Below are 27,730 nucleotides of genomic sequence, written 5' to 3'. Positions count from 1 at the left end.
AAGGCTTGTTATTTATTTTATTAGAAAATAGAGTGTTTATTTAAAGAACATTAAAAGGCCAAGGACCTGCATGAGAGTTGGCATGAGCAGGAGTGGATCTCAGGCTCAGCCAGACCGAGCGTTGGGATCCTCTCCATGGAGTCAGGGCCTCAGGGGAGGCCAGGGTGGGGGACCCTCGGGTCTAGCAGGAGGGCAGGGAGCAGTCAGTGAGCACCAGGACGCAGTGCAGAGCTGGGGCCAGTGGTGCTGGTCGGCCTCTGCAGGCTCAGCTCACCAGGTACATCCCTGTGGAGGCAGGGTTGTGAGGGGTGCAGGGGGGGCCCTTGCCCCTACCCTGGGATCCCCCAATGGTCTTCAAAACACCCCTGTAACTCACTGTTCCCACTGCCCCATGGACCCCAGCAGCCCGTTGTGGGGACGGGAGAATGGGGGTGGGGATGGGTTCACCAGAGGGGCTTCTGGCTCCCTGCCTTGGGTTCTTGCAAGGATGCCGGCCAGGGGACACTTCTTTTTTTCTGGCTGCACCCGCGGCATATGGGATCTTAGCTCCCCGACCAGGGATCGAACCCGTGCCCCCCACAGTGGAAGCTCGGAGTCTTAACCACTGGACCGCCAGGGAAGTCCTGTAGGGGACGCGTCTTGATCCCTCTCATTGGGGCCCTGACCACCCCTCTCTCCACCTGTGCCCCCCATCTTGGGTCTCCAGGCCCCAACACCCACCTATCCTTTCCAAACACCCCAAATGCCTCTCCCACCCCCGCACCCTGGCAGAAGCAGGGAGTGGGGCTCGGAGCGCGGCCTGGTCTTGGCTCCGGGGATGCGCAGCGGCAGGGCGAGGGCATACCTGTGGCGAACCTTCTCTTTACCAGCGACATGCGGTAGCCACTCCCCACCAGCTCCAGGTCCACGCCGGACAGAGTGGCCCCCTCGCTGGTGAACTGAGCAGCCACAGGGCTGGGTGTGCTGGGCCCCGAGCATGGCTCCCAGCTGGCAGACAGGCGGCCAGAGCCTGGGGAGGTCTGAGGTCAGCTGTGTCCTGTCCCCAACCCCAGTCCTGCTGTGACCTGGGCTCCTCCTCAGCCCTGCACCCGAGCCCTTTGATCTGTGGCTGTCTGTTCCGTCTGACTTCGTCTTGTGTCCTGCACCCTTTTCCTTTGGCCCTACAGGGCTGTGTGTGGTTTGCAAAGGAATCCTGCCTCAGGGCCTTTGCACCTCTTGTGCCCACCCCTAGGGATGCCCTCTCCTCCAGCTTTGTCAAAGCCCTTTCAAGCTTTCCTTGATGCCTACACTACCCTGCTCCTAGCACATCCCCAATCCTCCCCTAGTTTGTTTTTAAAATTTTTTTAGCTGTGTCGCGCAGCTTGCGGGATCTTAGTTAACCAATCAGGGATCGAACCTGCGCCCTCAGCAGTGAAAGTGGAGTCCTAACCACTGGACTGCCAGGGAATTCCCTCTCCCCTAGTTGAAATAAGCCTCTCCCATTTGAGACCCCCAAGACCTTGGGCACAACCATAACTCACCCCCTGTCTCGGACACATCCGGAAGCTTCCATAGGAGCCGCTTCTCCTCCAGGTTCCTGGCATCAAGAGAAGCTTGGTCCGGTCTCCACCAGAAAGGACATTGGGAGCCCAGGGTCCCAGCTCAATTGCCTCTTGGCTACATGACCCGAGAAAGCCAGGTCTCCTTCCTGGCCTCAGTTTTCCCATGTGTGAAATGGGGGTGGGGTATGGAGCAGCTGGTTCCTGAAGGCTCTACAGCCTTGCAGCACTTTTAGATGATGCATTCGGCCCTATTAATTTGGCTTCTTGGTGGCAGGTTCTACCTTTTGTACAAAACAAAGGCAACATTGTGCAGTGACTAAAAGCCAGGGGCCACGAGTGGGTGGCTGGGTTGAAATCCTGGTGTGACCTAGGTAAGTGACTTAGCCTCTGTGTGCCTCAGCTCCCCCTCCATAAGTGGGGATGATGGTGGCCAACCCCTTGAGGGATTGCTAAAAGCCCCGAGCCTGTCAGTGTGTGCAGAACACATGGAACAAGCCTGACATGTGGGAAGCTCTCGGTGTCAGACATCATTATTGCTAGTAATAGCACCCTTAGCTCCAAGCAAGGTGAGCCCACAGTGAATGGTCAGGCCTAAGATGGACCCTTCAGTTGGCGTATCAAAGGGAGGTCTGCTAGGTTCTGGGGGCACTGCTGAGCTTCCCCAGGCCTCCCACACGCCCTCACCAGGTGGCAGCCGGCTGCAGGCGGACGTTGGTCACAGGCTCCCCTACGGGCAGCAGGATCTGGACATTGGTGAGTGGCGTGGGCACGGCCGTGGCACCAGGCTGGTAGCTGTACTCCACCGAGACCTGAGTGAGGGTCGCCCCGCACTGCCAGTGGGTGCTCAGCTGCAGAGGCACGGACTGGGGACCGGGGCGGGAGAACTAGGGGAAGGGAGAACAGGAGAGAGGACACGGCTTGAGCCGTTCTGTCCTGCCACACCGCACGCTATTCAGCCACACTGCCCCTGCCATGCCACCCGCCATTCAACCGACCTGACTGCACTGCCTAGGACACCCCAGGGGCTCTTTGTTGATGAGAGGCTGTGTTACAACACGTCTCCAGCAGAGGGCAGAAGAGTGCCCCATTCTAACAAAGTCTTGGGGACAGGTGCCAGCTGCCAGGTCCTGGGATCAGACCTCTTCTAATCTGCACGATGGGGCCATCTGCACTAGTGGAGGCCAGGCCCCCCTACACTGCCCACCCCGCCTACAGCTCACCCCACGCTCATTGCTATCAGCCTCCATTTCTGCCGCCTGCTCACCCTCTCCCCACCCATCATCCCCTCCCTGCCCCCTCTGCCCCGCCCCATCCACCTGGCCCACCTGGTACCGCAGCAGCACTACGTTGTAGTAGGAGGCAGCTGGATTCTGTTCTGCCTGACGCTGCAGGGCTTCAGTCAGAGCCGCCATGTTGAGCCAGAAGTCTTTGGTCTCAGGGTCACTCTGGGAGGGGTCACTGCAGAGACCGGGAATAATCACCCCAACCCTCGGGAGATGCCGTCCCAAGGGCCTCCAGCATCCCACCTACACCAAGGGCTTCCTAAAGATGCAGATTCCCAGGCTAACCTTGGGACCAGTAAAGCATAACTCCCAGGGAAGGGCGAGGGTGGGAAGCAAAAGACGGAAGGAGAGTGAGTTTCAGAGAGGGAGAGCAGCTTGCCCAGGGTCACACAGCAAATCCCGGGAGGCAGAACAGGAATTCAGAGCCGGGGCGCTCCTGGCCCCCACCAGTCCCTGGAACCCCCTAACTTTTCTCCCTTTCCTCAACAGTACCTGAAGAGCAGGTCAGCATTGGGATGGAAGTGCTCAATGGGGGCCGTGTGCACAAGGCGGAAGCTGAGGACCGGTGGGGGTGGGGTTCCGCTGAACACACGCACGATACCAGCAGGGAAGGTCATGGTCAGCTCCCCAGTTACTCGAGCCAGGCAGCTGGTGGGGGCGGGTGGTGAAGGCACTGGGCATTGGCTCAGGGCTCTGCCTGGCACCTCACGCTCCCCTCTCTCCTAGTTTCACGGTAGCCTGTGGCTCACCAGGTCCCTCAGAATCAGCAAGGCTCTGACCATGGCCAGCCTCCCAGCCCGAGCCTCCACCTTTTGTGTCCCTGCCTGGACAGCAATCCAGACACCAGCAAGAATCCACGCTGGGCTGAAGGAGACAGGAACAGCCCCTTCTCCAGTTCTCTTTTCCCCAGGCCACCAGGAAGCTCAAAGCAAAACATTCAGTTTCGTAACTGTCCTCAGCTTGGGTTTCCGGTCCAATACTCTCCTCCTCTTTGTGGTTTGATCTTAAGGTCTTTTTGGCTGGGCCCCGCCCCCAGATTATCCCTGGTCCCTCAACTCACCCTTAACCTGCCCCCTCCACGGGCCTGGCCTCTGGTCTTGCTCCCTTCAGTTTGACGCCCACAGCAGCCTCAGAGGCGTTCCTCTAAACCGTGGCTACATCAATGCCTAGCCCTGCTCAAACGCCTTCCATGGTTCCTACACCCCTCAGGATGGGTCTGGTTGTTCAGCTCAGTGTTCGAAGCCGTTCCACGGTAAAGCAGATCATGAAACCCACTTGAAAGCTGTCCCTGCCGGAACCTAGATGCACAGCCCCCAGGGAACCCTGTTTGCCTGTCACCATCTGCACTGTGCCCCACCACTGTGTACCTGGGGTTGTGGCCACGGAAGTAGGCGTGGACATACTCAGTGAAGGCAGTGGCCACGGGCAGGGCATCCTGGGAGCCCAGGACCACAGGGCTTGGGCCCCGGGAGACTCCTGGGGGTGGCAGGGAGGGAACGAGGGACAGGCAGAGTGAGCAGCGGTCCCAGGCTCCAGAACCCGCCCTCTGCCGACACGGCCTCCACTGTATCACTAAGCCACACACCCGGACCAGAGAAGGTGAAACTGAGGCCCAGAGAGGACCCACGTACCATGTCCTGCCTGGGATGAGAAGCTGGGCCGTTCTGGGATGGTGCTGGGGGCTGAAGAGCCCAGTGGGGAGGGGCTCAGGGAACGAGACTGGAAGGGAAGAAGATAGGCCGGCCTGTGAACACCCTAGCAGCAGTGCCCCAATGCTGACCCTGGAGGCGACCCCCAGCCCGGCTCCTGCCACCCCCCCTCACCCTACCAGATCCCCGTTGCTGCGCATGAGGGGACAGGATGCTTTCCTGGAGCGAGGTCTCCGGGGTGGGGCTGCCAGGCCCTCCCTGGCTGCAAGGTCAGCAGGTACAGGCATCAAGTCTGGGGAATGAGCATAAGAACAGACATGGCTGAGCTGCTGCCTGGGCCTCTCCAACCTCCCCAGGGGAGGAACTCAGCCCCAAACTGGGAGTCGGGCTTATAGGAGGAGACACCCTGATGGTTGGGAGTCCTAGGGCTACAGAGAAGGTGCTGGACAGGACTGTAGACACCATCTGCAACGCTGAGTCTCCCAGACACCAGACTGGTGGCTCAATAAGGGGTGAGCTCCCCATCACTGGGGGTATGCAAGCAAGGGCTGGATGCTCAGGAGGCAGGCACTCTACGGGGGAGTGGGGATTTGGCAGAGGCATTTTACCCAACATTTGGCAGTTCCAAGGGTAGTCTCCCACCCTGGCTTGTGTCTGAGTCACACCCTTCTAAATTAACTAATCATGGTGTAACACCTAGGTTCCCCTCGCTCTCTTGCTTCCCTAATGTCCCTGCTTTGCTCCATCTACAAATGCTTACTCGCTCGCCTCCCCTCCTACCTACACCCCAGGCTGTGCCAAGGTTCTCAACAGGGTTGGATCCTTCATGATGCTGGGGCCGCCCTGCATACTGTAGGGTGTTGAACAGCCTCCCTGGCTTCCACCCCTCAGACCTCAGGTATACCCCACCCCCAAGTGGTGACAATCAAGTGACAGTGGTGACATTGCCAAGTGGCCCCTGAGGGGCATAACTGGCCCAGTTGAGAACCTTAGTTCTACAGTAAAGCGCAGGCGACTTTATCTGTCTACACTCATGGTCTACACTCACTCCCCTGAGCCCTCCCTTGAACCAGCTCCAACCAGGCTCTTTCTTTAACCACGGATGGTACCAAGCCCCCCACCCCCCGCCACCCCGTCACCACTGCTGGGGACCTCATGTGGTCACGGCCCACAGTCCCTCTGACTCAGGCCCCCAGGAGCCAACCAGTAGCCAATCCCCTCCTTCCTTCCCCCGCTAGCCCTGGCCCTGCTCCACCCTGGGCGCTCTCCTGCCCTCTCCCCGGGCAGCCTTCCACCCCCTTCAGCCTGATGATGTCTTCACGCAGCTGTCCACAGGGTGCTCCAGCCTGGCCTCCCCCACCCACCTGACACCTAAAGGCCCAGCCTTGACATGCCCCCACCCCAGCTTCTTCCGCCCCATCTTCCCTGCTCTTTCTGCCCTTCCCTCTCCTTTCAGCTGCCCTCAGGCCCTCTGCCCTGATTCCTCTGCTCTCTGGGTCCCGTGACTGTCTGCTGGCCTGCTCCCCTCTGTTACCCCATCACCGCTTACCTGGACTCACCTCCCTGGTCTCTGGCTCTCATCCTTGCCTACCAAGCGGCCAGAGAGCCTGCAATCCGAGCAGGTCCCGCCCCTTCTTCGCTCACAGCCCTCCCTCCTGTGGCTCTGACCCTGCTAGGGGTAAAACTCACATTTCTCCCTGGGACCACCAGCCCCCACCTGATCCCCTCTCCCTGCCGACATCTCCCCCTCCACTCCCTCCTTCTCCCTGTCATCAGTCTGTTCCATCCACCCTGGCCTCCTAACTGTTCCTCAAAGGGTCTTGCCTGTTTCCACCCCAGGACCTTTGCACAGGCTGTGCCCTCTGCTGGGAATGCCCTTCCCCCCATGTCCATACGGCTGCGTCCTCACCTCCATCAAATCCCAGCTCAGATGTTCCTTCCTCAGGGAGGCCCTACCCTTCTGAGTCCTCACCAGGCACCTGCCACCTCCTGCCTTGTTAAATATCCATATCACTATTGTCCCTGCAAGGGTGAGGGTTTCTGCCTGCCTGGGTCCCGGCTCTGTCCCCAGCACCCTGATCAGACCTTGGCCACATTAGGTGCTCAATCCTCCCCCAGGACTCAGATAACTCTCAGATTAGGGGTGGAGGAACTCACCTCCTCCAGCCACAGCCTCCACCCCCCAGGGACCCGGGGATGGTGCAAGGGGCTGTGGTGAGTCTGATGGCAGCATGGGCTGCGTCCCCCTCGACTCTGGGGGCGGCACCCTACAGGTAGGTGGGCTCTGTGGGGTGCCCGGGCGGGGAACCCAGGAATCCGGGGAGGGGCCGGGTGCCGCGTGGGACGGTGAGTCCAGGCCGGAGTCCTCCACGTTCTCGGGCGACGAGGAAGAGAAAGGCGAGGGGCTGGAGGTGAAGCCGAGACTGCTAGAGCCTGGGGAAGGGAAGGGGGCAGCCAGCTCCAGACCCCACTCACACGGAGTCCCTTCCATCCTCCCGCAGGCCACGCCCATGTTGAGGAAGGTCCGCCCCCATTCGATGTCTCCCCCACCCCCCCTCCACCGCAGGCCATGCTCTCTGGCTACTTTCACCTCCACTGATGCCTGCCTATACATTGTCATCCTCACTCCCACGAAGGCCTCACCTTCTCGCCGGCTCCGCCCACTCGTGCCATGGCCTCGCCCACCCTCACTTTGACCCACAAAGGACCGCCACGTCCTCCCTCCCTCCGGCCTGGCCCACGGTCCTGACTACCGGAGCCTCCTATCCTTGCAGTGGCCCCACCCTTCCTCCTGCTGGCCGCCCACGTCCCCGAAGCCCCACCCCCATCACCTGTGAAATCTTCATGGTCAAAGGCGGACTCTAAGGGAGGCCCAAAGAGGTTCCTGGAAACCTGCTCATCCGATTGCAGCTTCTCTGCACAGCTGGGGACAGGGAATGGACAAGAGGGGTGTTTCCATGCCTCCTCCCACTTCAGGACCTTTGTACTTGCTGTTCTTGGTCTTGAGCTCTGTCCCCCAGATCTCCCTGCAGCCCCCTCCTGCTCTTCTTCAGGGCTCAGCTCAAAGTCCTCCCCACCTCCCCTGCTACCCCTCCACCACGGCCCCAACTAAAGTCACCCACTCCTATTCTCCATCACATTGCCTGCTTTAGTTTCTTCACAGCACTTGGAAGCATCGAATATGCTCTAACTTATTTACTGTTTTAAAAATCTGAGCCTCTAGAACGTGACCCTGAGGAGGACCTGTCTTGGTCATTTATCTCCAGAACCCAGAATAGCACAAGTACACATAAGGTGCTCAATAAATGTTCATCAAGTGAATGACTAAGTGGTCCCTCAAAAATGGCACGCCCTTAACTCCCTGCCAGGATAAGAGAAGGGGAGTCAGAGACATGGGGAGGCAGCAGGGGAGGAGGAGAGAGGCAGGCACGGCCCTCACCTGCCCACTCATGTGGGCCCAATGCCCCACCTCCCATGGAACCCACCTGCCAGCCCTTGGGGCAGATCGAGGCCTCTGTAGTTTCCCAGCAGTGTCCCCTGCAAGAGATGTACCTCCTTGAGCCTTTCTGTCGCCAGGCCTGCACTGCTTCCCACTCCACACACCAAGGAGACCAAGGTTTGGAGCTGTCTAGTCAGCTGCCCAAGGTGACCAGCAAATCAGGCAGAGAGGGGTTCGAACCTGAGCCAACTTGTCTCCAGCTTTTGGCTTCTTTCCCAGCCCCAGCGATCCCTTCTGGCTCTCATTTAATTCTCATAATGACCCCATTTTATAAAAGGAGATCAGAGTGGGTAAGCAGTCTGCCCCAAGTTACAGAGCAGAGCTGGAATTCAAACCCACACCCACACTCCAGGCCCAGTCTCCCTTCCACGTGCTCCTCGTCAAACTGAAGACCCCTTAACAGGCTACTCACGTGAAGAATGGCGTTTCATGGTGCCCTGTGGACAAAGGGGTGGCATCAGGTCGGTGGCATCCAGCCAGCCCCACCTGCCCCACACACAGCACCTCCCCACGCCTCACCCCGGGGCCAGGAGGGAGGATAAGGCTGCCGGCTGTGGCCCTGAGCTGTGCTGCGGCTGCCTCGGGGCTGCAGGTTGGGGCCCGGGCCGGGGCGGGTTTGATGTGCACATAGAATTTGCGGGGCTCCTCATCATCGAAATCGGAGTCGCTGGACGAGAAGCGGGAGGGCTCCGCTGTGCGTGCACTGCAGTCAAGGGGCCAAGCGGATTCCAACACCGGGTTTCCCTCCAGTCAGCCCTCAAATCCATCTCTTCCTGCTCACATCCCTTCGAGGCGCTGCATAATTCCATCTCTCACCACTTGCCACCCTTGCCTCGACACCATGTATTTGCCATTCTCCTCCCCCCACAAGCCTTCATACAAGCATGCCCTGTCCTAACTAGTAAACTCCTATGCAGCTGCTAAACCCCAACACCGGTGACCCTCTCCTCCAGGAAGTCCCCTTGGCTCCCCCTCTGGGGTAACCAAGCTCCCCCCTCTCCCTCTTGTTGAGCCCTGACCCCGCAAGGTGAGTGTCTGCATTTGAATCTGCTTGGTTCACAACTGGAGGCTCCCCTCAGGATGTACACAGAGAGGGTTGCTAATGGTGGGTGGATCACTGCGGACAGAGCTTTGTCCTTGCTGTGCCAACAACTGCCCCCAGAAGGCGCCAGGAGGATATTGTTCTGGGACACATCAGGCCGGACAGTGAAACCTTCTTCATCCACCTCTGGACATGTCTGGGGGGACAAGTGGTGAGTTAGTTTTTCTGGTACCAAACCTCCCATCTCACCCTGCCATGCCCCCCCTCCACCTCTGGGCTCTGACTCAGACCAAGAAACAACCCCAATGGCAATAATGATCTTCTCGCAGTTTGTGGGCAGGTTCTTGGAGGAACAGAACATGCCGCAACCTGTCCTGAGGGGCAAATTGAGGCTAAGAGGGGACATCGGTCCCTCCCACGTGGTCCATGGGAGCTTGCAGCCATGGTGGGATTTGAACTTGGTCCCTAAGCTGTGCTACCTCTTGCCCCTTGAGCTCCAGGCTTGGCTTCCAGGCCTGGGTGGGGGGCCAAGGTGGGATGGACCCCTCCCACTTGCAGCCCGGCCTGGCCCCTCCCATGGCACTCACCCCTGAATCGGGCTCCAGGGAATCTCTGGGAATGCAGAAGGAGGTGTCAGTGTCAGCTCCCCCACCTCCTCTGGCCCTCCCCTCCGCCCCCAACACCGGACATGGAACCTGGGGCCAGCCCCTGGGCTGCTATGTTGTCCCAAACTAGCCCTGCAGGTGGTGGGAACTTGGGGCTTGCTTGGGGCCGGGGCGGTGAATTTGGAGTTAGCTGAGCATGGGGTGTTCTCAGTCAACTTGGAAGGGGAGGAACCCTGGAATTAGTCTGAATGTAGGGCTTACCTTGGCAGGGAAATAATGGGGCTAGCCTTGGCAAAGAAAAGGGTCCTGGGCTAGCCTGGGCAAGGGTAAGCCTGGGCTAGCCAGGGAGACCATGGTCATAGGGAAGAATGTGATACTAGTCTGGGCAGGGAGACTCTTGGCTCGTCTTAACAAAGCAAGAATTCCCAGGCTAGATTAGGTGGGGAAACAGTAAGGCCAGCCTTGACAAAGGGAGAAATCCTGGGCCAGCCGGGGCAGGGGGAACAGGCAGGCCCTGGTCTAGTCTTGGCAAAAGGAGAATTCTGGACTAGCTTGGGCAGCGGTAATATTGAGCCAGTCTGGGACAGAGGAGCTCCTGGCCTAGCCTGGGTAGAGGGACTCCTGGGCTAGCCTGGAATACGATTCTCCTGGGCTACCCTAAGCAGGGGCCTTCTGGGATACCCTGGGCAGGGGGAGGGATCTTGGGTTAGCCTGGGCCAGGGCTGGGTTGGGGGGCTTCCTCACACAGCTGCAGGTGGCTCCCGCTCCCGCCGGCTCAGTCCTGGGAGGCGAAAGGCCTTGGCTCCCCGCAAACGTTTCATTGCTGAGGACAGATGAGGGGGATGCAGCTGAGCCCTGGGGGGTTCCCCTTCCCATTCAGATCTGCCTCCCTCATCCCTGTGGTCCAGCCTGGGCATCCAGGCCCAGACGTACTTGCCTTCCTGCAGGGCAGCCGCACTGTACGCTTCAAAGTCCAAAGGCCCTGAGACAGAAAAGATTGAGAAACTCAGCTGGGCAGGGAGACTGGGCCTGGCAAGGGTAGCAGTGTACCTTTGGCCACACAATGGTACCTGGATTTGAGCTCAAGACCAGTCAGGGTCCAGGGCCTGAGCCAAGATGCTGAACCAGCCCCAGAGATGGTCATGAGTGGGATGGGCCAAGTGTTCTGGTCCTGCCTTGGATGGTTGCCACCTTGGGATGGACTGGAGGGGGCACTGCCTGAGTTATTTCTTCTACTTCCAGCATTTCTGGGTGGAACTTGGGTGGTTCAGGGGATGGACCATAAGTCTGTGAGGTGGGCTGAGCCTCAGGTGCCAGGATGATGACCTGGGACTCTCTCTCAAGGGTGATGGGGAGCCACAGAGGTTATATGAGCAGGAGCAGGGCATGACAAACCTGGAGCCAGTGAAGGGCAAGAGTGGGGGCCCACACAAGGAGAGGTGGCCTGAGCTGGTGCTGAGCTATAGAGACAGGAGGGAGAAAAGACAGACCCTAGTGGTTGACTAGAGCTAGGGATGTAAACTGTGTAGCACCATCTACTGAGTGCCTACTATGTGCTAGGTACACACTTTGCCCTTTATCTGCATCAAATTACTGAACATTCACAACACCATTAGGTGGGGGTTATTATCATCCCCACTTTACAGATGAGGAAACTGAGACTCAGAAAAGGCAAGACAGACGTCCAAGGTCACACAATGAGCGACAAAGAAAAGACACAAACCCAGATGTGACCCCCAAAACTTTTGCTCTCAATTCTTCCTCAACTCTGTATCTGGACAGTTTCAAATTGGTCTTTTGCTCAACAACCCTCAATGGCTCCCTTGGGCCCTCAGGGGAAAGTCTGAAAGGCTGAGCTTGGCATTCAAGGCCCCTCTGGTATCCAGTTGTAAGAGATTTACACATAAGATCAGGCAGCAGATCCTCTTCCTCTGTGGGCTGCTGAGTTAGATTTCTCATCAGCCCATTTTTCTGATGAGGAAAACGAAGCCCAGAGAGGTTCATTCTCTGCCCTCTTGAGTCCTGTTCCTTCCCTACAGCTCCACAGCCCAACCCCCACAGATGCCCAGACTCACCAGGCTTCTCCTGGCCTGTGCCCTTGCTCTCTGCAAACTTCTTCAGCAGCATCTCCACGCTGATGTTTTCTATGTTCTGCTTAAACTCCTCATGTACCTGGGCCAGGCGGACGGAGTGTGTAATCAGGCAGGGCCAAGGCCCTCTTGCCCAGAACCCCAGCTTCATTCCCCACCCCTGGTCCCACTCACCTGCCCAATCTGCACATGGGTGTCCTCCACTGAGTGAGCATAAGAGCCCAGCAGTGCCTTCATTTGCCGCAGGTGGGTCTCCTCCATGGCTTGGAAGTGCTGAGGCAGGAGGGAAGGGGCAAATGGGAAGGTGGGGCCACAAGGAGTGGCTATGTGACCCAGCCTGACCAATCAGAATGTTCCAATCCCCTGGCCTCAGTGATTGGTTTGGGGAAGAGCTCTGGGACTTTTGCTGGAACCATGGAAAAAAACACTTTCATACCCTGAGTCAATGTGTTGGTGGATGCATGTGGGGGCTGCTGGTGGCTACTTTGCTACACACACACACACGCACACACACACACACATCCGGGAGGGCATGTCTGCCTGGGAGTAAAGCCCTCAGGGAGAAAAACAGACTTGAGAAGCAGAGAGGCACAACTTCCTGCCAATGCCATTTGAGCACCTGGATCCAGCCATACCTGAAGCTCTGCCCCCTGAACTTTTCAGTTCCCTGAGCCTATACGTCTCCTTGTCAGTCTGAATGAAGATTTCTATCACTTGCAACTTTCTATCACTGCAAAATCAGAAAAAAAAATCTGATTCTTAATCCTGAGATCCCAATCTGCTTTTCAAACATTTGGGTAGACAGAGACCCAGAGAGGCGCAATGCCTTGCCAAAGGTTGCAGAGCTGGTGAGAGATGGAGGCTGGACCAGGAATCCAGGCTTTTCAGCTACCATGACATGTCAGGAGACTCTTGGCTTCTAAATCCTACACTGTCTTTCTTTAAAAACCTCATCAGTGATAATAAAAATAATAATAGTAATACTTCATAGAGTGGTTTCTATGCACCTGGTACTAGTCTGAAAACTTCACATATGGTGACTCATTTAATCTTCACAACAATTCTATGAGGCAGGTACTATTACTGCCCCGATTTTACAGGTGGGGAAACTAAGGCACAAAACTGATTTGGTTTTTGAAATAATAATAACAGTAACAATAGCTAACTGGCTCTAGAATTCTACGGCTTTAAGCCTGTGATTCTAAGGCTTCCGGAGTCGAGGGTTTGGAAGGTTCTGGACTTCTGGGGCCCAGAGCATCCTGGGCCCAGGAATGTGTAGGTCTCCAAGGTACAGATGCCTGGTTCTTACCAGAGCTGAGTCCAGCATCTTCTGCTCGAAGTCGGCACGGGCTGAGTTGTACTTCTCCACTGAACGCCGCAGGCTCTCTGCTGCCTTCTTGGTCTTGGTCTCTGCCTAGGAGGCACGGGGAGGGGACGGGGTTGAGAGGGTGACACTCAGGGCACTTCCCCCGGCCCCATCCCCCAGCACGTAGACTCCTTGGGGTGCCCAGCATGTATGTGGTTCATGCAGGTTCAATGACCATCGCTCTGTGATATGTTTTCACTCTCCCAGCAGGCAGCTCCGTCACCCCTCGGCAAACTCCTCTGACCTGTGTGGGCCAGCGGTGGCTGGGGACCTGCAGCTGTGTGCCCACCTTGTCCATCTCCTTCTGGCTGGTGCTCTCCCTCCGCAGCCGCTCCTGGTCCATGCAACGGTTCAGGTAGTTCTCGCGGGACTTGGGCAGGAGCTGGCTGACGCCTGCAAGGACCTGCACAGCGTCCAGGGTGCCCACCGCTTCCTCTTTGCACTGTGGGGGCGGAGAAGAGCATGCGGGCCACCTGAAGCCACCTGCTGGGGTGCAGGACCTGAGCAGACCCCAGGTGAATGCCGTGAAATTCCCAGCTTCCCAAACTCTGTGGGATTCCAGGTCCTAGAGAATACTTTTTCTGAGTATTCTATGAATTGCAAAAATTTTAACTCTTTAAATAGGTAATATTTACACATAATTCACATTTCAGAAAGTTTTAAGGGATGAGTTCAGGTAAAAACCTCCCATTATTACCATGATACTTCTCCAGAAATAACTGGCACATGGACCATCAAATGTGCCCATTTTTTATGATAAATGGCAACAGTCCATACTGTTAAACTCACTGCTTTTTCCACTTAATAATTCATTCCCAGGATTGTTCCATGTCAGCCTGTAGAAAACTTCCTTGTTCCTCAATTTTTAAAAAACTGTGGTAAAATACATATAACATAAAAGCTGCCATCGTAACCATTTTTAACTGTACAGTATGAAGTACTACCAACTCCCTTTTTTAATAGGGGTTAAAAACCACAGACTCAAGACTTCCCTGGCAGTCCAGCGGTCAAGACTCCGCACTTCCACCGCAGGCAGCGCAGGTTCGATCACTGGTCAGGGAACTAGGATCCCGAATGCCGCAGGGTACGGCCAGAAAACAAAACAAAACAAACAAACAAACAAAACCCCCTGCAGATTCTAGGGATCTGTAAATGCAAAGCCTTTATGACTCTAGAATTATAAGCTTCAAATATTTTGGGATCCCGAGAGTCTAAGGTCTGGCTCTTCCAGAGTCTAGAAACGTCAAATAACAAGATCTGTAGCTCCTGATGCTCTAGATCAGGGGTCATTTTCACACAGCACAGAATATTCTTCTTTTGATTTTTTTTTTCAACCACTTAAAAATGGAAAAACTATTCTTAGCTCAAGGGCTGCACAAAAACAGGTGGTGGGCTGGATGTGGCCCGCGGGCCGTAGTTTGCAGATCCCTGCTCTTGAATTTTGAGACTGAAATTCACCAATGCTCAGGTCTGTGAGATTCTGAGTTGGATGTCGTGGAATTAACGGAATTCTCAGAGGCACACACCAGGGGCTGGAGGTTCCAAGGCCCCAGAAGTCCTGGGATCCTGGGAGCCGCTGGCATCCCCCATCCACCAGCCTTGCGGTACCCACAGCACACACCTTCTTGTGTGCCTTAAGCTGTTCCTCGCCGTAGCGGAGCACGTCCTTGATGAGGTCCTGCAGCTTCCGTGTCAGCTCCAGGTGGCAGAGCGCCAGCTTGTCTGAGGAGACTCGGAAGACCTCCCAGAGTGGGGCGAAGGTCCTGGAAACAGGTGGGGTCACACATCCCGGGCCCAGCAGGCCCAAACCCCCAGGGACCCCTCATACAGCATGGCTGGCATTGGCTCAGGCATCTAATGTGTGCCGGGCCCTGCTAAGCATGAACACGTATGAATTCATTTAACCCCCACTGCAGTTGTGTGAGGTGGGCCTGTGGCAGATGCGGACACTGAGGCATGGGAGGCTCCATAACTCACCGAAGGGCCCTCAGCAAATGAACATCAGAGCTGGAATTTAAACCCAGGCCCAGGCCCCGCAGTCCTCTGTCTGGACTCCAGGCCCCGCCTGATACTCACAGGCAGCTGAGACTCAACCTGCCCAAATCAAGTTTGCGGGGCTTTCCCACCTCGACAGAAGACCCCTCTGGCCTCCCCACTGCCTTCGCTCTCTGCTGCCGCCATTTCGGCCCCCAACAGAACCTTTGCCCCACAGGAGCCACAGGGAACTTTGCAATGCCAACGGAACCGCATCACATCCTGGTTTAAAAGTCACCTGTGTCTTGGGGCCCTGTGGCCCCTTCCCTCTATTTCTCCCCTACTTCATCTCCACTCTGTCCAGGCCCTGCAGCCATGCCAACCTCTTTGCTCTTCCTTGAACGCGTACGGTGCGTTGCTGCCTCAGGGCCTTTGCACTAGCTGAGCCACCTGCCTGGGTCTCTGTCCTGCAGACACCCCCATGGCTGATTCCTTCGCATTATTGAGGTCTTGGCTCCAGAGATAGTGTCCAGCCTCTAATGCTCCTATTTTGTTCTCTTCCTAGCACTTTTCTCCCTGGGAAAGGACTTTGTGCATGTTTGTGGTTAACAACCGTCTCGTCACACATCCCAGATGTACACCTATGAACAGGGCATGAAGGTGACTGGAGGCTTTATCTTTCTTGATTGCCCCGGGCCCCCTGGTACCTTGAACAGTGCCTGGCACACAGTATGTGCTCAGTAAATATCCAGTGAATGAATGAATGAACTAGTGAATGAATGAGCTATATTCCTCTGTCCAATGAGCCCCATAAGCAGGGGGATGACTCCCTGTTCCACATATCACAAGCACGAAGAGATGTCCACCCAAGGGCAGGCTCCTGTTGCCCCCCAGCGCCCCACACCCTTGGCCACTCCTGTCCCACCCAGAGCCCACTCACCCCACCGAAGTCCCGTTGCTGGCCAGCTTGGAAAGTTTTGCCATTGCCTTCGAGTAGGTCTCCTCGATGGTGGCCCTGGGTAGGAGGACAAGGCAAGGATGGGGAAGGTTCTGAGCACACTTGGGAAAGGCCCCACACCCCTGGGCCTCAGTTTCCCCATCTCAAACATCTGAGCAGCGGCTCTCCAGGAGAATGATACAGTCCCCTGACAGGGGGAGGTCTTCTGGAAATTCATGGGAGAGGTTTTTATCCTTAAGTAAAACATCAGTAGTAGTAGCAGCAGTAGCAACAGCAGATAAAAAAATTTGTAAGCACATAATATAAATGTTTTATATGCTTTGTCTCATTTAATTGCAGAAGACAAACTCATATTTCCTTTTTCCCTCTAGACAGACACTGCTAAATGCCTACCTAATATCCACTCACATTTTCATCCTAATAGAACCTCAGTTTTGTTTGGGGTAGCAGGGTGCCCAGTTAAAGCCAGTTACCCATTGGGATATTTTCTGATAGAGGCACCCATGGGGTAGCATAAGCAACAGTGGATGGACCCAGGGTCTGAAGGCCCATAAAATAAAGAGTGGCCCCTGTCCTGTATGGCTGCGACAGGTCCCACGTGACAGCCACAAAGAGAAAAACCTGGTTAATAATCCTTTGGACTTTCTGCCCAGATTTAACGGGCGTTCAGCTGCTGAGAAGCTGGGGAGCAGAGGCTGCCTTGCAATTTGAGTTTATTATGTTTTCTCAGACGTCGGAGCACTGACATGCTGAGATGTAGATTATTTCATCATACATGATTTTTCTTTTATCATACTCAGGGCCCGAGACTGAGTTTTCAAAATTCTCCTTGTAAGTAGGTCGTATTAGCGTCTCTTCAGGGGGAGGCGTTAGAACCTGGTGATTGTCATTTAAGATGGGGCATGTGGCTGATAGTATTGAGAACCATTGGTTTGGAGGGTCTTCAAGCCCATTTGGTTCCTGGAGACCCCAGGGGCCTGGATCCTTTCTGGCAGGGTGTGGTGTGGTGGGAGGATGGAGTGGGCAAGGGAAAAGGGGGCACCAGGGTTGGGGCACAAGATGAGCATGGCTGTGTGGACTGTGGGACATGGCCAGGGGGTGGGTGGGGCTTGGGGACCTCACCTCTCCCGGATGAAGTCTGCCAGCTCCTTGGTGGAGATGGGCCCCTGCTTCACGCTGTGGTACAGGACCTCAAAGCCATGGTTCTTCTCTCCCTGCAGGGAATGGGGGTGGAGATTGAGAAAGGGGATGGAGAGGACATCAAGGTTACCTAGCAACAGGGGCTGGGCTGAGGAGCTAACCAGAAGAAGTCCATCCTTTGGTTGTAGGGATTGGTTCAGGCCTGAGCCAATCAGCCTGTTGCATTTCCCCCTGGTCACAAGGATTTGTTCATGGGCCTTAATTTGGTCCAATCAGAAAGAAGCCTGGGTGAATTCCCTGGCGGTCCAGTGGTTAGGACTCTGCGCTTCCACTTCAGGGAGCCTGGGTTCCAACCCTGGTCAAGGAACTAAGATCCCACAAGCCATGAGGCGTGACAAATAAATAAATAAATAAATAAACAAAATTTTAAAATAAATAGAATAAAAATTAAAAAAAAGAAAGAATCCTAGGATTTTTCTCCCATAGTTGAGGGAGAGACATTCTCATTCACTGGTTGTCTCTCTCTGTCACTATCTTTCTGTCTTTGTGTGTGTGTGTATCTCTGCCTCTGTTTGTTCCTTTCTCTATCAGTCTCTTCCCCTGTTTTTCTCTCTACCTTTCCATAAATGATTATGTGGTCACAGGAGATACTGGCAACCAAGGGGAAACCATGAACTTTGGAAAGAAGCTGAACCTGAGAGGGTCTGAATAAAAAGTGTGTTGAGTAGAGTTGCTGGATCAAACCAAACCTGAAAGCCACACTACTGCACAACTTTTCAACTTTATGAACTAATATGACCCCTGTTGCTTAAGTCACTGTAGTTGTGTTTTCTGTTCTCTTCAACATGAAAACTCCCTCTCTGAGAACCCCACAAAGCGGGATGCAGGTCTGACACCTCTCAGGACCCAGCAATATCCAGGGGGATGAAGTAAATACCAAGATGATCCACATCACGGTCCCCTAAAGCCCCAAAGGCAACCCTAGTTTTTGCTAATTCATGGTATTACTTAGTTATCATTTTGCTTTAAGGTTGCTCTTGTTTCTTCTCCAAATATATTGATTTAAAAGGGCAACGCTTACCACTATTCTCTTTTTTCTTTTTTTTTTTAAATTTTTTCTTATTTTTAGGCCACACCACATGACATGTGGGATCTTAGCTCCCCGACCAGGGATCGAATCCATGCCCCCTGCAGTGGAAGTGCGGAGCCTTAACCACTGGACTGTCAGGGAAGTCCCTACCACTATTCTAAGTGGAAAGCCAGGACCCCTTGCCGTAATGAAGGGGACGGGAAAAAATGAGGCAACAGCTATGTTTTAATGCCAGCCAGATTCTGTCACACGTGAAAGGCAACATGTCTGAACACTGAGCTGTCAGTTAAAAAGGGTGATCAGCTGGGGTCGGAGGGAAGTAGAGATATTTTAGCACCAAATGGGGCCTTGTAATTAGACTGAAAGAGGAAGCTCATGGAGGGATCCAATGTTTGTTTTTTTTTAAATTATTTATTTATTTATTTCTATTTATGGTTGTGTTGGGTCTTCGTTTCTGTGCGAGGGCTTTCTGTAGTTGTGTCAAGTGGGGGCCACTCTTCATCGCGGTGCGCGGGCCTCTCACTATTGCGGCCTCTCTTGTTGCGGAGCACAGGCTCCAGACGCGCAGGCTCAGTAATTGTGGCTCACGGGCCTAGTTGCTCCGCGGCATGTGGGATCTTCCCAGACCAGGGCTCGAACCCGTGTCCCCTGCATTGGCAGGCAGATTCTCAACGACTGCACCACCAGGGAAGCCCCAATGTTATTTAATTCCCAACACAAATCACTAAAGTGATCCCTTTGGGAGCACTTCACAGACCCTCTGGAAATGATGGTTTCCTCCATCCTCCTCCAACCTGAGGGGTTCACCCTCCCAGTTACCTGGAAGCTTGAAGGATAAAGCCAGAAGTCACCACCAGATAATCCCTCTTGCTGTGCAAATGGAAAAATGGAGGCCAAGACTGGGGAAGACCCAGGACAGCCTCTTGGCCTCGCCAGCAAATAGCAAATGGTGCAGACATGCTGCTCTTTCCCACCACGGTATCTTTGCTGGGGCTGTTACTGTCACCTGGCTCACTAGCCTGCAACTTTTTCGACCCATCCAAATTCTTCCACCTCTCAAGGATCACTGACAGGCCCTCCTCCTTCAGGAACATTCTTAGACTCTCCTCAGACCCCCACTTCCCTAAACATTCATTGTTGATCCCTCCAGCTCCCCAGGAATATATTTTCTCTCTTCTCATGTCTAGAATTATACTTCTTTTTTTTTTTTTTAAATTTAATTTTATCTTTGGCCTCGGCTTACGGGATCTTAGTTCCCTGACCAGAGACTGAACCTGCACCCTTGGCAGTGAAAGCACGCAGTCCTAACTACTGGACCGCCAGGGAATTCCCTAGAATCGTACTTTCAAGGCTCAAGTGTCAAATCCTCCTTTTACGCACTGGGTCACTCTGAGCCAGTGACTTCACCTCTCTGGGTCTCAGTTTCCTCATCTGACAAATGGGGACAATGACAGCACTCACCTCTCAAAGGTCTTGGTGAGATGAGGCTGGTACAAGACACAGGGCCTCCTGCACAGTGCTGAGGGCTCAGCAAACAGCCCCAGCAGGCCCCCGCCCACCCTGCCCAGGGGATCCTCGGGTGAGGCTGCACCAGGCACCGCCGCCCAGGCCAGCATCTGGAGCTGACTCACAGCCAACTGCTGGCCCGTTTCCCAGACCTGGCAAAGCCCCCAGCAGTGTCTGGCTCCCTCGGGCTGGGCTGGCAGCCGAGGGTCCTGGGAGGGGCTGTCTCGGGCCTGTGTCTTCTTTCAGAACCTCTGGACTCCAATCTTGCTCCCACGCCAGCCCCAGAGAGACCTTTCTAATACAGCTTGATCATGTCCCTCTCCTGCTCACACTTCCCCCGTGGCTCCCCAGTGCCGTCCATGCCTCCAGACCTGACTTGGTCCAACAAGACCGGGGCATCCCTGTCTGGCTTGATTTCTCCTGACTGGAGCCTCCTTCAGGCCAGTCAGGGCCCCAGCGTCACCCAGCAAAGAGTCACCAATACTAACAATAGATTAAAAAAGAAACATTAATTAAAAGAAACAGACATTCCAGGGGTACTACCTTAGTCCTGGGGAAGCAGGAGTTTCATCCCTCTTTCCCAGATGCAGAGACTGAGGCTTTGAGATGCAAAGCCACCTGCCCAAGAGCTCCCAGAAGAGCCCAATTCAAATCCCAAACTCAAAGATCTTATCCACTGTGTACCAGGCTATCTTTGGAAGGAGGAGTTGGGGGTGGCTTCTATTTTCTCTTTGCTGGTCTGAATTTTCTGCAGCGAACTTGCATGCCTCATACAATGAAAAAGAATTTAAAAGAAATGTAGGTGCCGCATTCCATTAAGAGAAATTTAAAATAAATGTAGGTGCCGCTGTCAGGTTTCCAATACTTGGGCGACCACCGATCCTCAAACAGGTCAACCCCCTTACACAGATCGCCACTAGGGCCTCAGAGACTGGCAGCCCTTTGATGGGGTCACACAGCCATTCAGAGGCAAATCCAAGGACTCTGACCCTTGGGAAGGAGGTGGAGGTCCTTCCCCCCGGCCCCCCACCCCCGCAATTGGCAAGGGGATGCGGTCCCTTTAAGAAAGCAAGTGCTAGTAAGAGGAGCCCCAGCTGGGGAGGGAGAAAGGCATGTTGCCATGGGCAACCAGTTGCCTAGCAACTGGGCTTCCTCTGCAAGCTCTGGGCCTGAAACTGAGGAAGGGGCTTTCTGCCCTGGTCCTTCCCTGATTCTCCTGTTCACATATCCTCTGTGGCTCCCCATTAGCCTAGCTCTGCGGGAGGAGTCCTTGTGCCCTCAACTGGCCACCCAGTGTCACACCTCTGGATTTCTGCCCAGGCTGTTCCCCCTGCCCAGAATGCTCCCCCTGCCCAGAATGCCTTTCTGACATCCTGGAAAATCAGCCTTCAAAGCCCATGGCAAACACAGCTCTGTGTCCTTGCTCCTCCTCTGGGCATACCCAAGGCTGGGTTCAGCCCTGACCCTACAGGGCTGGGTGTATCTTACTGGCTCTGTGTCCCCCAAACTGGGGGCTTCTCAGGGTCAGGGCTTGGATGGAATCTCTTGGGGGCTCCAGCATCTCCCAGAGTTGGCTGGGTGTGGGGTGGTGGTGACAGGGAGGGAGGGAGGGAGTGAATGAATAAAAACAAGTCTGTCTCACTTGGCTCCTTGCGTCACAGTATGTGGTCCCCAGCCTGGAGGGCAGACAGGTGAGGGGGTCCCTAGGGGTCAAGTGAAGAAAACCCCCCAACTCTCCAGGATGGGGAAGATGTGGAAATTCCCTGGCTGGAATGATCCTGGATACTGAAAGTTCAGTCTGGCCCTGGGTTTGAGCCCTGACTCTGCACTTTCTCACTGGGCAAGCTCAGGTGAGAGATTCCTACTCTGGGCCTCAGTCTCCCTGTTCAACCTGTGACTTGCCCAAGATCATAAGGCCTATGACGTCTGGGGGTATAGATTCAAACCCAGCCTGACTTTTCCCACTTTAACTTCTACCCCCTGCAGACCCTCCATCTGCCCAAGACTCTGCCCATAAGCCCCCAGGTCCCTCCATCTCCATAAAAGCCCCCACAGCCCTTCCAGGAGCCCCCACCAAAGTAACAGCGGATCTTACTTACCCAAAAATACTCCCCAAAATACGACATCCTGATGGCCTCTATGGAGACCCCCGAAGGCTCCTGTCTGGTGCCTATCTGAAGAGAGAGGCAAGTTTGAGCTGTAGTCATAGCCAGCTCGGGCCTGAGGAAGGGAAATTCCAACTGCTCTCCTTGTGGAGGAGGGAGAAAGAGGATGGAGAAGGAACCAAAAACCCCAAGGCTGGGAGTATGCCAGGGCCCCTGAAATGATACAGCTCTGGGCATGGTCCTCAAGTAGCTCCCAGCCTAGGGGGACAGAGCTGGATACAGATGCCCAAGCCCTGTGGGGTCAGACTAAATGAAGAGATACGGGCTAGGGGAGCCTAGACTAGAGGAAGGGGCATAGGGGTTGGGGTTTTTAAGCATGAATAGGAGTTCATGGTCAGGGATGGGTAGAAAAGCTCTAGGCCATTTCACAGATGGAAAAACTGAGACCTTCCCAGAGGGGAAGCTACTTGCCAAGGTCACACAGCCAGGAAATGACAGTGGATTTGCACTCGGGCCAGCTGAGTCCCAACTTGAGCACTCAGCCCCACGCTGGGCAGCTCCTGTAGGAAGAGGGTCTGGTGAGAGGTGGACAATGGAACTGTGATCAGCCACATGGCAGTCGGGGTCCTTGAAGTGTCCCTAAGGTTCCCTTGGGGTCTCCTGAATCCCTCTACAACAGTCCCCATGTCATGCACACTCCTGTGATGGAAAGCTCATCCCTCACCATGGTGACCCAGCTGACACTGGTGCCCCCATGAGTCCCAACCCTGCCCCCTGGAAGCCAGTGTGTTCACCTGGTATCTGAGTCACTGTCCAGCTCCGTGCCTCAGTTTCCCCATCTGCAAAACAAGAGGGAATGCCTAGAAGGGGTCTTGTTGGAGGACCCCAGGCCTCCCTGCAGAGGGGGCAGGGCCAAGCCACCAGGCGAGGGAGGGACACTTGGTGTCCTTGGCATGTTCTTGAGGTTGGGCTTGTCACTGGAGCCCGTAAGCCTCATCCATAATTCATGACCCTGAGGGCAGCTCAGCAGCAGCTGGGAGCCCAGGAGGCACAGTGGCAGCAGGGATGGGGCTGGTGAACGCAGGATGGGAAAGCTCCCTGGGCCTCACCAGGAAAGGACTGACCAAGGCCCTTGGACAAGGCTGCCCCTTTCTGAGCCTCAGTTTTCTAATCTTGAAAGTGAGTTTAATTCGACCCATTATCAGCTGGCCCCTGGTCACTCGACTTCTGTAAGTCACCCAGCACCCACCATGTGCCTACCTGGCCAGGACAATACCAGGGTCCATGAGATGATTCAGCCCCAGGCCTGCTCCCTGAGGAGCCCTCAGTCTAGGAGAACAGAGCTGGACACAGATACCCCAGTCCTTCAGGGTCAAAGCTGAACCAAATGGAGGAACAAGGACTGGGGGACCTGGACTCAAGGAGGGGGCGTGGAAGTTGGGGTTTTAAAGCATGAATAGGTGTTCACCAGGCAAACAATTATTTGATTCAACAAACATTCCCAACCACCACCCTGTGCTGGGTGATGCTGGGGCCCCTGAGAAACTCTAGCTCCTAGTGTAGCCCCTGAGGAAAGCCAGCCTAGCTGGGGACATGCTAAGCTGACATCCCAAGGGGGAAAAGCCCTAAATTCCCATCTCATTTCTTAGTTTCTGGCCATGACCTAGACCCTGAGAATCTCCAAATCCCTTAGAGTTAGGCTAACTGATAAGGGAACCACTAGTCCCATGTGGCAACTTAATTTTAAACTAAATAAAATTATATACAGTTAAACCCCTAGTTCCTCAGTTGTGCCAGCCTTGTTTCCAGAGCTCAGGAGCCACATGGGGCCGGTGGCCACCCAAATGGAAAGCACAGATAAAGTTCTGCTAGACGGTGCTGCTCTAGAGGATCCTAGGAGCCACCGGGCCCAAGTTCCAGAAACCAAGCATCTTGCTACTGTTTTCACAACTCCCATTAGATTGCCCCTCCCCCTACACATACACTGAGCACGAGTGTGTGCGCGGCACTGTGCCCAGCTCTTCACAGGTACCACACATTCATTCAACCTTCACAACCACACCATGAGGCTCAATCTCAACTTTACAGATGAGGAAACTGAGCCACAGAGAGGTCACTCACTGGCCCCAGGTCACTATGATTTTGTCCCTGACCTGTCTGCAAAAGAACTCCTGTTCAAAACTTCCACACGTGGCTCTGGATCTCCATCTTCCCCCGACCACCCTGCCTTCCCTCCCGCCACTCAAGAGTTGTAATGGGGGTCGGGGTGGCAGAGCAGAGGGTGGTCCTGCACAGGCCCCAGCCTGGCCCAGGAAGTGACACCTACTGTTTCTCCTGAAACCCGGGCCAGGAAGAAGGGTCTCCCTTCTGATCCTGAGCGGGGCAAGGAGGGGCAGTGGGGGCCTCCTGGCCTGGGCTCAAACTCACCAGACAGTGAATGGGGCCAGAGCCCCTGTCAGCTGGGGCAGGCACCAGGAGACAGCCACGTGGCCCCTGCCACTTCCGTTAGCACCAAGCAGAGGCCCCTGTGCCGGGGGACAGGAAGTTCACCCTGCCCCGCCCACGGCCCAACTGCCACCTCCCCTCCCCCTCCAGACAGCACCCATGGGACCTCCCTGGCACCGTGCAGGTCCTGGGTGGGTAAACTGAGGCCCCTAGCCGGGGCTATTATTACCGAGCAAATGACCTTGACAACAATTGTGAAATAATAGTACCCACAAATTGAGCACCAACCCTGGGCTAAACATTCCACATCTCACCATTCTGAGGTGGGCCAATGATGCCTGCTTCACTGGGGGGGAACCCAAGACTCAGAGAGGGGAGTCCACCTGCCCAAGGTTGCACAGCCCATGAATGGGAGCACCAAGACTCGAACCCAGGGCCGCATGAGGACGTTCATAGGCCAGAGGCACTTTTGCTTTCATGGGCCCCTTCCTCCAATAAAAAAAGAGAATTTAAACTATATTTTACAACTACATTTGGCATAGAGACGAATATATTAATACCATATATTAAATGTTTTATTTGACCCCAAAGCTTGTTTTTTTTTCCCCTTCTGATTTTAAAAGAAGTTAAAACACCTTTACAGACCTCTAAAGTATTGTGCCTGAGACATGGTGGTCACTGTGTCTGATGAAGTCAGCCCTGCGTGAACCCAGGTCTCCCAGCCTCCACAGAGCCAGGGCAAAGCCCAGAGATGGACAGGGACTTGCCCAAGGTCACACAGCAGGTTGTCAGTGGACCTGGATGCCCCCATCCTCTGGCTGCTGGAAGTGGGGAAGAGTCCTTCCGGGAGGTGGCTGACACAGGCTCTGGGTGCTGCCCAGAGATCCACCCTCCCCAGCACCAATTCCCAAAACCTTGGGGCTTCTTGCTGGTTCAGCATTAGAGCAGGTCTCGGAGCAGATAAAACAAGACAGGAACCAAGTCAGCAAAGAAGGCAGGGCTCCTGTTCCTGATGGGTTGTCTGGAGCTCCTGACCTCTCACTCGGTGGCCTTGGGCTGCCCCTCACCTCTCTGGGCCTCTAAGGTTCTGCGAAATAGGATCTGTCATTTTGTTCCCCCTTGGACTCCAATTTGCTCACAGTAGGGCCAGTTTGGGGTTTTTCTCTTCCTTTCCTGTGACTGGCCGCTTGGCTATGCTGTTTCAAGGACCAGCTCTGTCATGTGCTTCCTCCCCTCTAAGGCTGACCACCAGGGCTGTGCCCATTTACACAGTCTGGCATGATTCTCACAATGGCACTTGGAAGCAGTGTCTCAACTCAGCCATTACCCCAATGAGGCAACTGAGGCACCGGCCCCATGTCACACAGTGACTGGGTTGTGAACGGCATCTGAGCTCACGCTCAGGAATTTTTCAGTCCTCCCGCCCTGGTCTCCTCCCTCTCCATCACTTCACTTGGAAAACACCTATTGAGCACCAACTGTGTACCTGACTACCGAGCTCTGGAGACACAGCAGGCAACACCCTTGCAGACTTCCCTCTCTCCTACCCCTGCCCCAACCCGAGTCAGCTGTTGACCCCATTTATGCTCACTAATATTGTAATTAGTATTATAATTACAATATTATAATGATTATAATATTGTATGATAATGATTGTAGTATTATAATGATCATGTCTGCACTTGCAGCACTCCCATTCTCACAGTCTGCTCTGATCTTCCAAGGTGGATTCAGCCCATTTCACAGAAGAACACATCAAGGTGCAGAGGGGCAAAGCCATGCACAGGAGAGCTGGATTTGAACCTGGGAGCGTTGGACTCCCAGCCCCACCTCAGGGAAAGAGCCCCAAGGGATAGGGGATAGACTGGCCCAGCGCCTCCCACCTCCTCCTGCCCAGGATCCTGCCCAGGTACTGGCTTTGCCCCTGGTGTGGGTGAAGGTATGTGGGTCAGTGTGTGCCCTGGGCAGTCCAGTGGGTGCGACCAGGGTGGAGGAGCCCCTGTTCTGATGATGGCAGCTTGGCAATATGTTTTATTGTCTGGCAGAGCAACCCTTCCAGCAATGCCAGAATGTGACCATCAACCCATTTTGCAGTGCAGTAAACTGAGGCTCAGAGGCTAGCAAGGCATATGGGGAGATCTCCAAACCTATTGCTCTCTCTCCTCCAACCACCAACATCTTTAGCAAAAGGGTGGAGTTACATTTGGCAAAAGATGAGGTGGGTGGGTTTCAGAATCTGTAGAATACAGGCTCCAAAGCCCACTTTCAAATAAAAAAAAAAAAAAAATCAAGGCTCAGGGAGGTCTGTCACCTGCCCAAGGTCACCAGTGAGTCAGGTCCATCCAAAGCCACCTCCAGGTCCCCACTGCGGCTGGGGCAGGCGAATTCTGGGATCCGAGGCAGATGGAGGGGCCACCCACCCCCAACACTCCTCCGCACTCCACTTGCAGCCAGCCTCCAGCAAGATCCTAATTTACGATTTATTTTAATCCCTGGGAACAGATGCTCGCTGCCCACCCCCCACTGAAGCAGGGACCACCACCAAGTCCATGCTCCAAGTCTCTCTAAGCCTGGCCTGGCCTGGCCCTGACAGGCAAGGGACCCCACACTGACCCCTCGCTAGAATTCCAAATTTGGGGTCCCTGCAGAGGACGCCAGTGAAAGGCCCCTCCACCGCCCATCCTTGTGCTCGGGGGGCTCGAAAAGGACACTCTAGAGGAGGGACCAGGGGACCCCCAGCTCCTCGGCTAGGCCTAGATCGGGGTTCATAGCAGAGAAAAGGGGTTCCTCATCTTGGTCCCAGGGGTCTACAGGCCAGAGCTGGGAAAAGGGAAATTGGGACCCGTTTCGGCTGTCCTGGGTCCCAGGCTGGAGGGAGTGTGGCGTCCCCATCTCTGCCCCGGAACCTAGACCCAGATCCAGGCTTAGAATAAAGGGATCTGGGGAGGGGGTCTCGCTTCATAGCTGCCCCGCTGCACGCTCCAGTTCTAGGCCAGGAGATGGAGGATTTGGGAGGGGTCTCTAGCTCCCTCCGCGGATCCCCGATTATCACGGGGGAGCGGGGGGAAGGACGGGGCGCCCACTGCGCAGCCCCCCCACCCCCTGTTCTTCATCCCTCACACCCCGCCGCGCCTTTGACCCCCGGGGCCGCCGGGCTGCCAGGCGCGGTGCGCATGGGGGGCTGCGCGGGCCAGGGGGTTTCGGGGGTGTCTCGGTGAACAGCACTTACCTCCCGAGCTCGGGCCGAGCCCCGCGCCCGCCGCCACCTGCGGCTCGGTCGCTGACACACGAGCCCGCCCCGCCCCTCCTCTCCCTTCCCCTCCCTCCGCGGTGCGGCGCGGCCGCCAGCTGGCTCCGCCTTTGGGGCGTGGCCGGGAGAGTCCCCACCTCCGCGGCGGCCTGGAGGCAGGGGCGGCTCTGAGAGCGCGCGGCCAGCC

General features: G+C 55.3%; 1 protein-coding gene across 1 annotated transcript; it reads right to left on the bottom strand.

Moving 5' to 3' along the window:
* Positions 1-27,587, bottom strand: FCHO1 (FCH and mu domain containing endocytic adaptor 1). Its single transcript, XM_082453408.1, is given in 28 exon segments — positions 1-285; positions 845-1,009; positions 1,521-1,576; positions 2,226-2,425; positions 2,867-2,999; positions 3,317-3,472; positions 4,192-4,300; positions 4,456-4,543; positions 4,653-4,765; positions 6,631-6,906; positions 7,305-7,396; positions 7,959-8,010; positions 8,385-8,442; positions 8,444-8,664; positions 9,123-9,210; positions 9,602-9,626; positions 10,364-10,601; positions 11,695-11,791; positions 11,884-11,982; positions 13,019-13,123; positions 13,365-13,517; positions 14,697-14,838; positions 15,990-16,064; positions 17,130-17,221; positions 21,843-21,913; positions 22,316-22,408; positions 22,643-22,687; positions 27,523-27,587. Coding segments are annotated over 25 exon segments (2,880 nt in total). The 5' UTR covers positions 21,870-21,913; positions 22,316-22,408; positions 22,643-22,687; positions 27,523-27,587; the 3' UTR covers positions 1-265.
* Between the last annotated feature and the right edge of the window lie 143 nt (positions 27,588-27,730).

Source organism: Balaenoptera physalus (genome assembly GCF_965194825.1).
Source record: "Balaenoptera physalus genome assembly, chromosome: 3".
NCBI classification, from domain to species: Eukaryota; Metazoa; Chordata; class Mammalia; order Artiodactyla; family Balaenopteridae; genus Balaenoptera; species Balaenoptera physalus.
This window is presented reverse-complemented; position numbering and strand designations above follow the sequence as displayed.